This window comes from Chanos chanos, chromosome 1 (assembly GCF_902362185.1).
Source record: "Chanos chanos chromosome 1, fChaCha1.1, whole genome shotgun sequence".
NCBI lineage: Eukaryota > Metazoa > Chordata > Actinopteri > Gonorynchiformes > Chanidae > Chanos > Chanos chanos.
Window position 1 is genome coordinate 15,788,254 of NC_044495.1, and position 13,441 is coordinate 15,801,694.

At 42.7% G+C, this 13,441-nt stretch overlaps 1 protein-coding gene across 2 annotated transcripts in view; it reads right to left on the bottom strand.

Moving 5' to 3' along the window:
• erc1b (ELKS/RAB6-interacting/CAST family member 1b) overlaps positions 1 to 13,441 on the bottom strand; it is a 154,285-nt gene that overhangs the window by 108,220 nt on the left and 32,624 nt on the right. For both annotated transcript variants that reach the window (XM_030779991.1, XM_030779982.1), the window contains 3 exons: positions 11,642 to 11,809; positions 10,868 to 11,035; positions 4,449 to 4,586 (listed from right to left, as the gene is read on the bottom strand). In XM_030779991.1, the coding sequence (XP_030635851.1) occupies positions 4,449 to 4,586; positions 10,868 to 11,035; positions 11,642 to 11,809 (474 nt within the window). The remainder of the gene's footprint in view (positions 1 to 4,448; positions 4,587 to 10,867; positions 11,036 to 11,641; positions 11,810 to 13,441) is intronic.

Below are 13,441 nucleotides of genomic sequence, written 5' to 3' on the forward strand. Positions count from 1 at the left end.
CGGAAACTGGGCTGAGGTGAATTCAGCAGAAATGAGGCAGAGCCGATTCAAGCCACGGTACCAGAAACAAACCGGGCTGAAAAACCACAGAAACACATACACACACTCTAATAACACAGTTTTATGGAGAGGTTCACCTTCCAACAGTGAGAGCAAGAAACAGAGAGGGAGAGCGACTAAAAGCAGTAAGAGACAAAGAAGAAAATGACCAATGGAAGAAATAGATAAATGCGGTGGGGGAGAGAGGAAGTTAGAGAGAGAGAGAGAGAGAGAGAGAGAGAGAGAGAAGAAAAGAGGAAGATAAATTAAAAGTGAGTGGAGGAATATTGTAAAATAATAAGTGGTTTGAAAGGGCATTTGGCTGGAGCTTGAGGTCTCAGTGGATGGTGTTTGAGATCACAGCAGTGGAAGCAGACAACGTTCTACTTCCAGCACTTTCACACCCTCACCAGCCAAAACTCACACACGGAGCCCTGCTAACTGGACATTTATAACATTCACACACTCTCACACACACACATTTCCATTCTGGCAGCAGAAACAATATTTCACTCTCTCAGGCTGCAGGTTCTGGCTCTGTTCGATCGCAGAGTGATATTAAGCATGACCAAGTACTGCCTGCCAATTTCTGAGAGAGAAGGAGATGGTTCAGTTGCATGTGTGTGTATTTGTGAAACAGTGAATGGGTCAGTCAGTCGAAGCATTTAAATATGTGTGTGTGAGTATGGTGTGTGTGTGTGTGCGACGATGCTTATTTCTGAAAATAAAAATGAATGTTTAGTGAACGGTGCACAGGAATGCTTGAGTGGGTATATGCGAGTGTGTGTGTGTGTGTGTGTTCATGAGTGCATAGTTGTGAAAACATGAATGAACATTTCAGTGTAAGGATACACAAGCATGTACACATGGGCATGGAGACTCGTGTGTTTGCGTAAATGTGAGTATTTCAGTGCAAGCCTACAGAAGAGAAAGTGTGTGTGTGCACGTGTGCATACATATGCATTCATATCTATAGAGGGGTCTGTCTAGGTAGGGAGTCCACACATCCTTCTCAGACAGCTGACAAATCCAATTTCCAGCCCATGTTACCACGGTGCTGTAAAGGGGAACAGGGGAACCAAACCCAATCTGAGATCGTGAGGCTATGCAGGGCAAAGATGAATGAGACATGGGCAAGAAAACCACAAATATCAACACCACACCACAGATACACAAGATGGCGCTAATAAGAACCAGGGCTAGAATCACATTAAGATTCGCTGACTTGCATTAATCAAATAGAGCTGGCATAGATGGAAGCAGCATGGACCACTAGGGCTGCACCATTTGGGGAAAATATCTAATTGTGATTTTTCTGACAGATATTGCAATTCTGATTTGATTTGTGATATGACTTTTTTTTTTAAGTCAAGCTTCAGTTCAATATTCACTGTGTAATAGATTTAAAACATGTGACTAAGCATTACCACATGAGATACCATCAAAGTATTAACTGCTCTTTATTCTAATGAGAGGATGAGAACTTAAAGATATGAATTGCTTCCAACCAGGGTTTTCGTTACTGTAATTACTGGGTTTTGCCTGGTAAAATTCATTAAAAAAACAAAAACAAAAAAAAAGATCAATTAAAAACGTGCAGGTCAAAATGTCTGGTGATAATGCTCATAGAAAAAGTGGCCATAACGAAGGCTATCTCAAAGTCGCCTGGCGGAGGAGAGAGTGATGTGGCTTAAACGAACTGCAAGCTGGAAAGACACATTGGACACGTTAGATTTCAAGTCGGCAGCAGAGGACTTGGCCGCAGTGAAAAAAGGGAGAAAAAAATAAATATTATCTGGTAGCCTATAAGCTACATTTGATGCCATGCAGGCCTAGCCTTTAAAAAACAAAAGAACAAACAAACAAAAAAAAAAACAGGCTACAGATGTTTGGTAATAGGCTACATTTTAGCGGCTAAAGTTGAGCTTTTGCTCAATTGTTACTGTTTATTACATAGTCAAACTGATTTGAGGTTGTTGTCATTCTTTCGTCAACCTAGGTACACATTATTTGCGTTTGTTACATTGGCTGTTATTGAAACGTGACCGGTAAGTTTCAAATTTGTCCGGTAAAATAAATTCTTTCAGGGCACCAGACCGGCAACAAAAATCCTAGCGGAGACCCTGCTTCCAACACATCTGCATTACATTTTTTTAATTGACATAGTACAATCGAACATAGAACAATTATCACAAAGCTGTGACCGTGTTAGGTTAAATAAATAAAGTAACGGGCCTAATAATAATAATAAAAATAATAAAGGCCATGGTCCTATGCTGGAAAAAGGTGGCTTGCCCCCTCCGAGTTGGGACTAAGTTACTGCCTCAAGTGGAGGAGTTCAAGTATCTTGGGTGAGGGTCTTGAGTGAGGGTAAAATGGAGCAGGAGATCGGCAGGCGGATCGGGGCAGCAGCGGCAGTCATGCGGTCATTGTACCAGACCGTCAGGGTGCAGGGGGAGTTGAGCCAGAAGGCAAAACAATTTATCAGTTGATCTTTGTTCCAACTCTCACCTATGGTCGTGAGCTCTGGGTAGTGACCGAAAGAATGGGATCGCGGATACAAGCGGTGGAAATGAGTTTCCTCCACAGGGTGGCTGAGCGCATTCTTAGGGATAGGGTGAGGAGCTCAGACACCCAGGAGGACTTCGGAGTAGAACCACTGCTCCTCTGCCTTTAAAGGAGCCAGCTGAGGTGGTTTGGGCACCCAGTCAGGATACCTCCTGGGCGCCTCCCTGTGGAGGTGTTCTGGGCACGACCAACTGGGAAGAGACCCCGGGGCAGACCCAGGACTTGCTGGGAGAATTATATATCTTGGCTGGCCTGGGAACGCCTTGGGATCCCCCAGGAGGAGCTGGTGGATGTAGCCAGGGAAAGGGATGTCTGGGCTTCCCTCCTCAGCCTGCTGCCCCCACGACCTGGTCCCGGATAAGCAGCAGACCATGACATGACATGACATGACATGACATGACATAACAATAATAAATTGTTCAACGTTGCTTCTGGCTCAATGGAGGCCATTTTTCCGCACCACGAATGAACCATTTTCCTTGGGTTTCACGTGTTTGTTGTTGGTTGGCCATTTCAAGTATGTCAACGATAATAAAGCTACTGTGCATGACCGTTCCTTAGGCATTGCCAGTGTCGCCGTAAACAAAATGACAAGCTCGTATTTTTTGAGTCTCCCTAGAAAAGAACGAATTAGATATGTACAGAAGTTATTAATTACCATTGGCTGCATTAAAATGGTCTACACACAGTCGCCTTGGGTGACTCAGGACTGGTACATGAGGAGTACGGCACTTCTGATTGGTGAGCATGACTGTCACACAAGCAGGACGGCATGGATTTGTAAAACCATTGACATGACAGTTTAAATCCTGGGTCAGACGCACTGCATAACACATATATTAAATTGCAGCCTTTTGCGATTTGCTTCGTCTCAAATCGTGATTTCTATTTGAAATCGATTAATCGTTCAGCCCTGATGGTTCAAATGCCTAGTGGACTGCTCCAGATGATGTATATGTGTACACACACCAAGACAGACGCAGTCACATATATATATATATGAGGAGAGAGATACAGAGAGACAGGTAGACAGGTAAATATAGATACATAGAAATCCTAGTGACTTTCATTCAAAATTATAATCATAAAAATGAATCCCACATAGTGAAGTATGTCTATATGACTGCAAGCAAACATGCATGCACGCACACACACACACACACAAGCACTCACACACATGCACTTGTGCGTGTGCACACACACACACTCATAACACACACACACTCATAACACACAGTGTTAGTGGTGTGCAGCTGATGTGAAGTGACAGTGGGATTGACCTCTAGCTGAGTCAGTGCGAGGGAGGTCAGGCATGCTGTGAGACTGACTGACTCCTAACATGAAGACCTGTGACGGTACAATCTTTTTTGCTGTCAGTCTCTCTCACACATACACACTCACACACATACACATTTACACACACACACACACACACACACACACATACATATACGTACACATGGTACACACTGTGGTGAGTATACAGCGGGGACATCCATGCTTTGCACTGCTGACCTTCAGCTGAACTTTTTCATGCTGATGTCAAGTGGAATGGCAAAGTAAGAAACTTGATTTGATACAGGCGAATGCGCATCAAAGAGTGTGAGTGCATGCCAGGGTGAGGGAGTGAAAGAAAGAAAGAGAGAGAGAGAGAGAGAGAGAGAGAGAGAGAGAGAGAGAGAGAGAGAGAGAAAGAGAGTGTGTGTGCAAGACGCTGTACATGTGTATGTCTGAGGATGAGCATGTTTGTGAATATAATTGAGTTTGTGAGCATGAACACTGAAAGAGTGTGCGCGTGCATGTGTGTGTGTGTGTGTGTGTGTGTGAGAGAGAGAGCTCACCTTCTCTGCCAGGGCTTCCTCTAATGTGGTAAGAGCTGTGTCAGTATTGGAGGTGTCTGCCTGTAGAGATTTCACTCTCTCCTTTAGACTGCTCATCTGCTTCTCCTTATCTCTCAACTGCTCCTGCAGATTCTCAATCTGAAAGAGACAGACAGACAGAGAAAGATGTTGTGACTTGGCAAAAACAGCCCCCCCCCCCAAAAAAAAAACCCCAAAACCTGATAATGACTGATTGATTCTTTGTTGCTGAGAATGGCAGTTCCAATACATCATTAACTGTGTTTGGCCCAATAGATAATAATAGCTTTTGGCTGTCAAAACCAAAGTAAATAACGGCCATATTAGGGCCATAAATAGTCCCAATTTCACTGCAGAGCTTCCCTTATCAGACACTGTGGCTGGTGTAGAAGTGTGGTGGTTGTGGTGGCGAGGGGATTTGGGGAAAACTGATCCATTCATCACACTCAGACAGCCCAATGAAAAGACTGACTGTTCCTCTCACTCATTTCACATTTAATTAAACACTGACGCTTTTGATAAATAGCCCTGATTTTCACTCAATCACTCTCAAATAAACCATCATCAATAAATCAACCACATGTGAATATGCACATTTTCCCCTCAGAAAGCCACTGGGGAAATAGTATTGATTAGAAATAAATAAATCGTAGTTAAGAAAAATACAAAGGTATTGAAAATCAACAAATTCAGAATGAAGAGTTCTGTGGGCTTTTGTCCATTTCTTGAGATTATTTCACTCACAATGAAATGAGGTCGGTATCCGAGGGAAATGTTGGTAAATGAGAACACAGGTCTGTCATATGTGTCGCAAGGCAGTAAATGTGATTCAAGTAACACAATAATCATATTTATGAAAAAGCAAAGGAGACACCGCTGAGGAGCATTCCCTCTTTCTATGTCCTGTCCGCATGTATTTTTCTTCCTTTGTGCTTTGAGCTGATGTCAGAGTAAGCTTTCCATCTTAAACCCTCTTAATGATCTCAGAGCAACACTCTGTCTCGCTTTTCAATGTCACCTGACTATGGTAGTCCAGCAGTCAAATGTACAGACTTAACCATGAGAAAGGTAATGTTGTGCAAACTGTGAACTGCTGTGAAACTTTTAAGCAAGCATACATCTTAACCAAAGCGTTTAAAATACCCTGATGATGAAGTGGAGAAAACTGAGAAGAAATCTGATGATGAATTTACCTTGGTATGTTTCTCACATTATAAATGCAACTCATGCACTTTTGATTTTATTTGAGAGCTGCTTTGACAGACAAGTGACTAATTCATTAGAGCTTTAAGTGCTTTGTGTAGTCTTAAGAGAAAATGTAAAACGAGGATCAAGGTGTGGTTATGCTTCGGCATTTTCTTCTTCTCATTAAAGTATATGAAAATCTTACTGTAGACAAAGTTATGTGTGTGTGTGTGTGTGTGTGTGTGTGTGTGTGTGTGTGTGTGTGTGTGTGTGTGTGTGTATGTGTGTGTGTGTGTGTGTTAGTGTGTGAATGCGCATGTGTACGGAAATTAAGATTCTGTCCACCATATCCATTTCCCGGTGCCCTTTTTGAGACAGGATAAAGATCTCAAAGCACAATTCACTCAATGTTTCTGTACAATAAGGGACAACATAGACCGTGTGTGGTGCCCACTTGAACCGAAACATAGACAGTATTTTCACACGCGTACACACATTCTATCATGTCTCAAGTAAATATGTGCAAAGTCAGTGGGTTTGTCATGTGTAATGAGAAACAGACATATGATACCTGAAACACACGGAGACCTCAGACAGGTGGTTGAAGAAAGAATGAAACATATGAAAAGAGAGAGAGAGGGAGGGAGGGAGACAGAGAGAGCGAGAGAGAGTGTGTTTGTGTGTTGGAAGACCTGCAAAGGTCCTTGGTCAGGTGGACTGCACCTCCTAAGAGCATGACTTTCCTACCCATAATACATTTGTGCCTAGCCGTGTGGAATGATGGGGAGAGGCCGTCAGAGTGTGTGTGTGTGTGTGTGTGTGCGCATATGCTAAGGATAAGCATTTCCAGACCCTCATTAATCAAATGCATACCTGACAGGTTGACTGACAGCCCCACCTGTCTGTCACTTCACTTTCAGCTCAATGAGCCGCCTCACTAAACACACACAGCCACACACACAAATGTCTAAATGTCTAAACGCATTCACAGGCCTGAGACTGGAGGAAAGTCTTCTCCTTTGATCTTGTCTGTGGTTGCTTTGCTCCAAATGCTTGTTGTGTAGTGTAGGCTGATTAATCTCTCCCTCCCTCCCTCTCTGAAATCCTCTCCTCCTTATTAAGCGTGCATATTTTCCACCGAGAACTCTTATCTACAGCTACTCTGCACTGCCATACAGAAAACAAAAAAACACTCATCCAGTTTTCATTAAGGTGTACGTTTAAGTTATTGTGTATGTGAAGAGCCATATAATAAGGACAGTTATGTCTGTAAACTCCCTAAAGTCTGACAACAGTAAAATGTGGGTATTTGCTGTCCCGGGGCCGTGAAGGGAGGGTGATATTACTGATGTTGACTGATGCAGGGCATTCATGTCATGGGAAAATGATGATTACACACTAAAATAAGCCTACAGTGTGGCAAAGAGAAATGTCAGGGTAGCCAAGCCAGGGAAAAGAGAAAAAGAGTGTGTGGTAGAGACAGCGACAAAATGAGGGTTAGTGAGGGGCAGGAGGGGAGTTGGCTGGATCTGGCTGCCAGGAGCTGGGTTAAGATGGGATTGGACAACAAACTGAGCGTGAGTCATCTTCTCATTGCCCTCTGTCTCATACACAAACACACACAGATAACAGACAGTTTTCTGTTGCTCGTGCACACCCACACACATGCAACCAAACGGAGAAAATAGAAGGAAAGACACATAAGAGAGAAGCACATAAAATACACTCACAGAAACAGAGAGAAGCACACACACTCATGAAAAGGCTTACTCACACATACAGAAACACGATCACAGACACACACAAACACACTTTGCCAATACCCAGCTCTGGTTCATGTTTAAGCCGATAAAAGAGGGTAGACAAAGAGTGCAGCTTCCCGTCACACTTATTCCAACACAGGGACTTAAAGGGATTTGTGTAACTTTTTGTGTGTGTGTGTGTGTGTGTGTGTGTGTGTGTGTGTGTGTGTGTGCGTGGGTGTGTGTGCGTGCACGCGCACGTATGTGTGTGAGAGAGTGTGTGAGAGAGAAAGAGAAAGAGAGAGAGAGCGTGTGTCTTGAATTATTAAATAGTGTTTTGTTTCACTTAGAGATCTGCAGCTCGTCAATGTGGTATGCCCTAGCTTGAAACAAAGCTAGAATAAAGCGTACAGAAAAGGAGGAAAAAAGCGCACACACACACACACACACACACACACACACACAGAGACCTATGCTGTGTACAAACAAGATGTCAAATCTATCTATCTATCTATCTATCCGACGATTGCATTGGACCAGCATGTATTTTGTCACTGTAATGCCATACATATCTGAATCTACAGACAACAACTAAGAATAGAGCCACAAAAATGCCATACATATTTGAATCTACAGACAACGACTAAGAATAGAGCCACAAAAAAAGAAAAACTGGTTCTAAAATTTGAAAGCAGTTCACCATGTGTGTGTGTGTGTGTGTGTATGTGTGTGTGAGCACTCACAAGGGAGACAGCGAACTATCAGTTTGCTCAGTAATGCAAATGAGAGTGAGCTGGCTGCCAGTCGAGTCAGCGAGACCTGACAGGTAAGCAGCACATCACCAGTCTTTGTGTCTACACCTGCATGTGTGCACATACATATGCTACAATAGAGAGAGAGAGAGAGAGAGAGAGAGAGAGAGACACAGAGAGAGAGCAGAGCAGCTCCGATTAATTAGAAACTTCCAGAGACCTTCTCCCTCTCTCTCACTCTTTCTCTTGAACTGTTGTTAAGGTTTGAGACTCTTCCTCTTTCTAATGTGGGATCATCATTAATTTCAGATGACAGCCTTGTTAGTGCTCAACCATTTCACAACATCCTTTCTCTCACTGTGTATCTTTCCCTCTCTCGTCTTTTTTTCTTCCTGTCTTCTTTCTGTCCTAGACTGACAGAGAAATGATCAGACAAACTAGAGGGAGAAGAAATGAAACACTGAACTTGTGATGCTTGCATTGCATTTCAATGCAAGCTTTTTTATTCTCTATCTCCAAAGTCTTGCTCTTCCATTTCTCTGTCTCTCTTACTATGGCATCATGGTAAAAGGTTTCACTCAGAGCGAGAGACATAGCTCTTTTATTGAAAATGCCACAGAGTGTCTGTTTAGCGTCAGCCATCTGCCTGGAGTTTACATACTTGAGTGAGTCTTGCTGAACAGCATTCTATTTTTTCTCCCTTCACATTAGCAAACTGCTATTCTCTTTAACTTGTCCTTCCCTGAACTTGCAAATCAACTCTCATCCAAACCGCTGCTCACAATATTTAGCTTGGCTTTGACTCAGCTGATTTCACTGCCACCTTATCTGCCTCTTAAAATGAAATTAATGTGAATTTTTCAGCTTGTTAAAAGGGTAAGTGTTCTATTAAATAATACAAACTGACTAGAAACAGTGAAAAAGAAAAGAGAAAACAGCCTTCTCACAACTTAGCCCAAAACTGTCGAGTTTGGGGCGCGTTTGTGCCGTCTGAAGAAGGCATCGTCTGACATCCTCGGAGGATAAACACGTCTGCAAAGACACTGCACACACTCCATGCAAGAATTAGAGCCACTGGGAAAACAAGCACAGAGCCAAACAGCTTTGAGCCAGTGAAAAACGATGCTCAGAACATGAGAGAGGGAGAGAAAAATAGTAAAGAAAGAGACCCAGGCTGGGCCTACTCATAGGAAAGCCTCACACTTTTAAGTTGTGTGTGTGTATGTGTGTGTGTACGCGTGTGCATGTGTGTGCCACTTACACACACAAATACAAGTATGCAAGTAATTGCAAATAAACTGCTTCCAATGTGTGAATCTGTCTAAACAACACTGCCCAAGTTAAGATGCAGTGACTACAAAGTGGATCTCATAAACACTGTTGCATTGTCTTCCACACAAAACAACCTCAGATACATTGTGAACTACAACACACATTTACATTTAGGCATTAATCTAACACTCAAAGTAACTTGGCGTTTTGTTTTATTTTTCTCTTTTGATGACCAAACATTACTCAAGCGCAAAACAGAAATAAGCTATGAATAGGGAAACGGGAAAATGCTGTAAAACAGTGAGAGAGTGAGAGAGAAGGAGAGAGAGAGAGAGAAATAAACAAACAAAGAATGCACATGGAAAGACAGAGCAGGGATGTTCCTGATGGGTCTCAGGGCAGCTGCTGTACCGCACAGGGGAGTGGTCTATATGAGCTGGCAGAGTCAGGCTGTATTGGGCCTGAGAATAATGAAAGATACTTGAGGCTACAATGTAGACATTACTATGGGCTAAACCAAGCCAGCAATCAACTAGAACTCAAACACCAGGGACAGACTCTCAGAGAAGATGAGTGAAACCCAGCAGGCATGGGATATCCATAACGATCATTCACACACTCATGATTTCAGCGAGTGTGTGTGTGTGTGTGTGTGTGTGTGTGTGTGTGTGTGTGTGCGCTTCAGGCTGTGCACCACTGAGACTGTATGAGTAGGAGAGGTGACCTTACTAGCATTCAACACCTGTTCAGATCCTGAGGCTGGTCCACTGAGCTCTCCTCAGAAATATCTCTCAAAATCTCCATCTTCAAAAGTCTAACCTTAAATCCCTTTCCCAACTTCAATTTTCAAGTGTGTTGGCAGGGAAAACCTATGGCTAACATCAAAAGACTAACTTTAAATTGAATTTTCCAACTGCAACCTGCAACAATGTTTGGAAGAATTAGCTATGGCTAACATTCCTTCACTGGCCACTGCAAACACACTGAGAGAAGGCCTGTGTAAGCCAAGGCGTATTTCATAGTTGTGGACCATCACAGAATTTAAAATATAGCTTTGTTGAGCTCTTCACAGTTGACCTGAATCTCAGAGTGCGCCTGTGTCATTTCTGAGAAGGAGAGTCTCCCTCGCCATCAAAAACATGGTTTTTCCCCATTTTCACAACTCATAAATTCATACTGTGGGGAACATCTGAGAGCCTGTTGTAAAAAGGTCTCCCTGCCACAACCTGTGAAACCTGTGCAAACATGGTCCTACAGCACCATCTATAGGTTGAGAAAGGGAACTACTATACATCATGAAGAGAAAAGGAGATTTTATTTGTTTATTTGTGTGTGGGATGGGGAGACAGATCAAGAGTGTTTGTGTGTGTCTGTGTGTGTCAGTGTGTGTGTGTGTGTCAGTGCGTGTGACAGCGTGTGCGTGTGTATGTATGTATCTGTCAGTCCATACCTTTTTCTGCAGTACATTAACTTTCCGTTCTTTTACGTCTAGCATGTCTTTGAGGTCATGTATCTCTCCGTTCAGAGTTCCTTTCTCCTCAGACATCTCCTGGATCTGTTTAGTCTTCTTATTCAGCATGGCCTCCTTCTCCTCCAAACGCAGACGCAGAGCATCAACCTGAACACGCATGTACACAACAAATCATATCAACACAATACATGTAACAGACTAAAATCATGCAGGAAATTATGCACACATGTTACAGACATTCACAAGCACCAAACTGTAAACACAGCCATGACCTCAGATTACACATACTTTTTACAGTGGTGTTAGGATATTTCTTTCAAAATTATGTGGCACTTCATTATCCTTGAAATACAATAGTGAACCAGTCATTTGCCATTGCGCCATTCAGTGAAACAAAAAGGTGCTGCAATATTGCCACCTAGTGACCAAATCAATAGCAAATATCAAAAATCTATATCAAAACAAGTTTCAGATAATTCACGTATCTATGAAGTTAATGATCACAAGTTTATGCTGTATCCACAGCAGTTGAGCAAGTCAGGTTACTCACTGCACTGACATCTATTAGCAAAGCATTATCACAAGACAACCAACTATATTATCAAAGTAATTCCTCATAATAAAGTTTTGTAATAAATTGTTCAATCTTCTACTCACAACAAACAACTGAGGGCATTAAGGGCCTTATAACTTTTAAAGAGAGACCTGAGACTAAAGGGTATTTCATTTCACAAAGAACATGATGTTACACACCTCTGTCTGTAAGATGGCAGCACGTTGCTCCTTGGCAGTGAGAGATTCTTTGAGCACCTCAATGTGCTGCTTGCTGTCTGAAAACTGATTGGTTAATGTCTCCAGTTTGGTCTGCAGCCCCAGTAACTCTGTGTCCTTCCTGGACAAGTCTTGTTTCACCTGGTCAATCTGATCAAAGATAAAACAACTCATCAATACCATGTCTCCTGATTTTTTCTTTCTTTTAGAATAGTTAAAAGAAACCAGAGTGCTGAACAGATGATGGAGGACTAGGGAGTTACAGACTGGTGGGAAATGAGGACTGGATGAGTTAGAGAATTGAGTAAACTTGGGATGTACTAACTATGGGGTATACAACAGCTATAAGGGATACTTCAGTGAAGGCAGCCTCCACTAAGTGAGAACACAATGCCAAATACAGTATCATTGGAGTTCTGGGAAGCTACACTCTCGTACACTGTTTGTCTGTCTCTACATCGTTCTGTCAGTTGATGGAGAGGTGAAGCCTTAATCTCTCTCCACACACAAGCACACACTCAGGTCTTGCTGTGGCAGCATGAAATAGACAGGCTTCAATTATTAAACGTCTGGCTCAAGGCCATGGACTCTGTCTATTCTGCTGTGAGTGCGAATGTCTGTGCGTGTATCTATGTTCTGTATTTTGCTAAGCTTTCAGTTTGACAATCTGAAAATCATAACGTGTGAATTCTGTAGACGCTCTGTTAGATATCCACTGAATTAGGATCACACACAAAAGGAGAAGAGAACGTGTGTTTGTCCACGCAGTCTGATACTGAGCTTGTCCTGTGAAGGGAAGGTGCAGGGTTAGCTGAAGTTGTATCCATGCCTTGTGACCATGCCCATTGTCCTGTGAAAAAAAAAACTTCTAAAACTGCTAAAATAACTGTTTTATGATTCCATTTCACACCAATTAAATTACTTTTCTGCTTCACATTCTAATAAATAAGAAAAATGTTAATTATTTAAATATCACATAACCTCATAACTGAGATATGATAAAGACACAATGGGCAAGGCCCATCACTGCTCTCCTCCAGAAATCCCCCCCCCCCCCAATTATCTCAGTGTATTCTCTGCATACATAGGACAAAGGGCAGCAGGTTAGGGGTGCCTCTAACTGCGAGTCTACCAGCAATCGCCCTGCATGCTAAAAAAAAAAAAAAAAGAGAGAAGAAGAGACAGAAAGAGAGACAGAGCGCTAGAGAGAGGAGCTACTCAAGCCATGTGGACATCAGCTGAACTCAACATCACACCATCCCATTGCTACAGAGAGCAAGGAAAAGAGACGGAGAAAAATACATAGCCAGAGAGTTGGGGTGAAAAAGAGTTAGGAAAAGGGCCAGCAAGTCTACTGTGGCATCCATCCCCTGTACACAGCACAGAGCAGCCTTGCTTTCCTGACCAGAGGGAGATGAGACAGAGGTGGAGAAGAGCTTGATCATTCTGTCTCTACCCATCTCTTTTCTGTCTCGCACAGATCCTGCCGTTGTGCGCCCAGACAACAACTGATAAGAGAGCCAGGGGATTTGGAGCAAGAATATTTAATTAATGTCTTTGCCTTTTTTCCTTCCTTTGTCTCTCTCTCTTTCCCTCTCTCTCTGTCTCTCTCTCTCTCTCTCCCCTTTTCACCTCAGCCCATAATCTCACTCTCATAGAGGTAGCAGTTTGTCTTAATATGTCCTCTGTAAACTTTTCCCAAGACTTCATTTAGCAGTGGAAGACTTTGAGCTGGCCATTTAGATGCCAAGGAGGACTGAGGACACAGACAGAGATGAATCA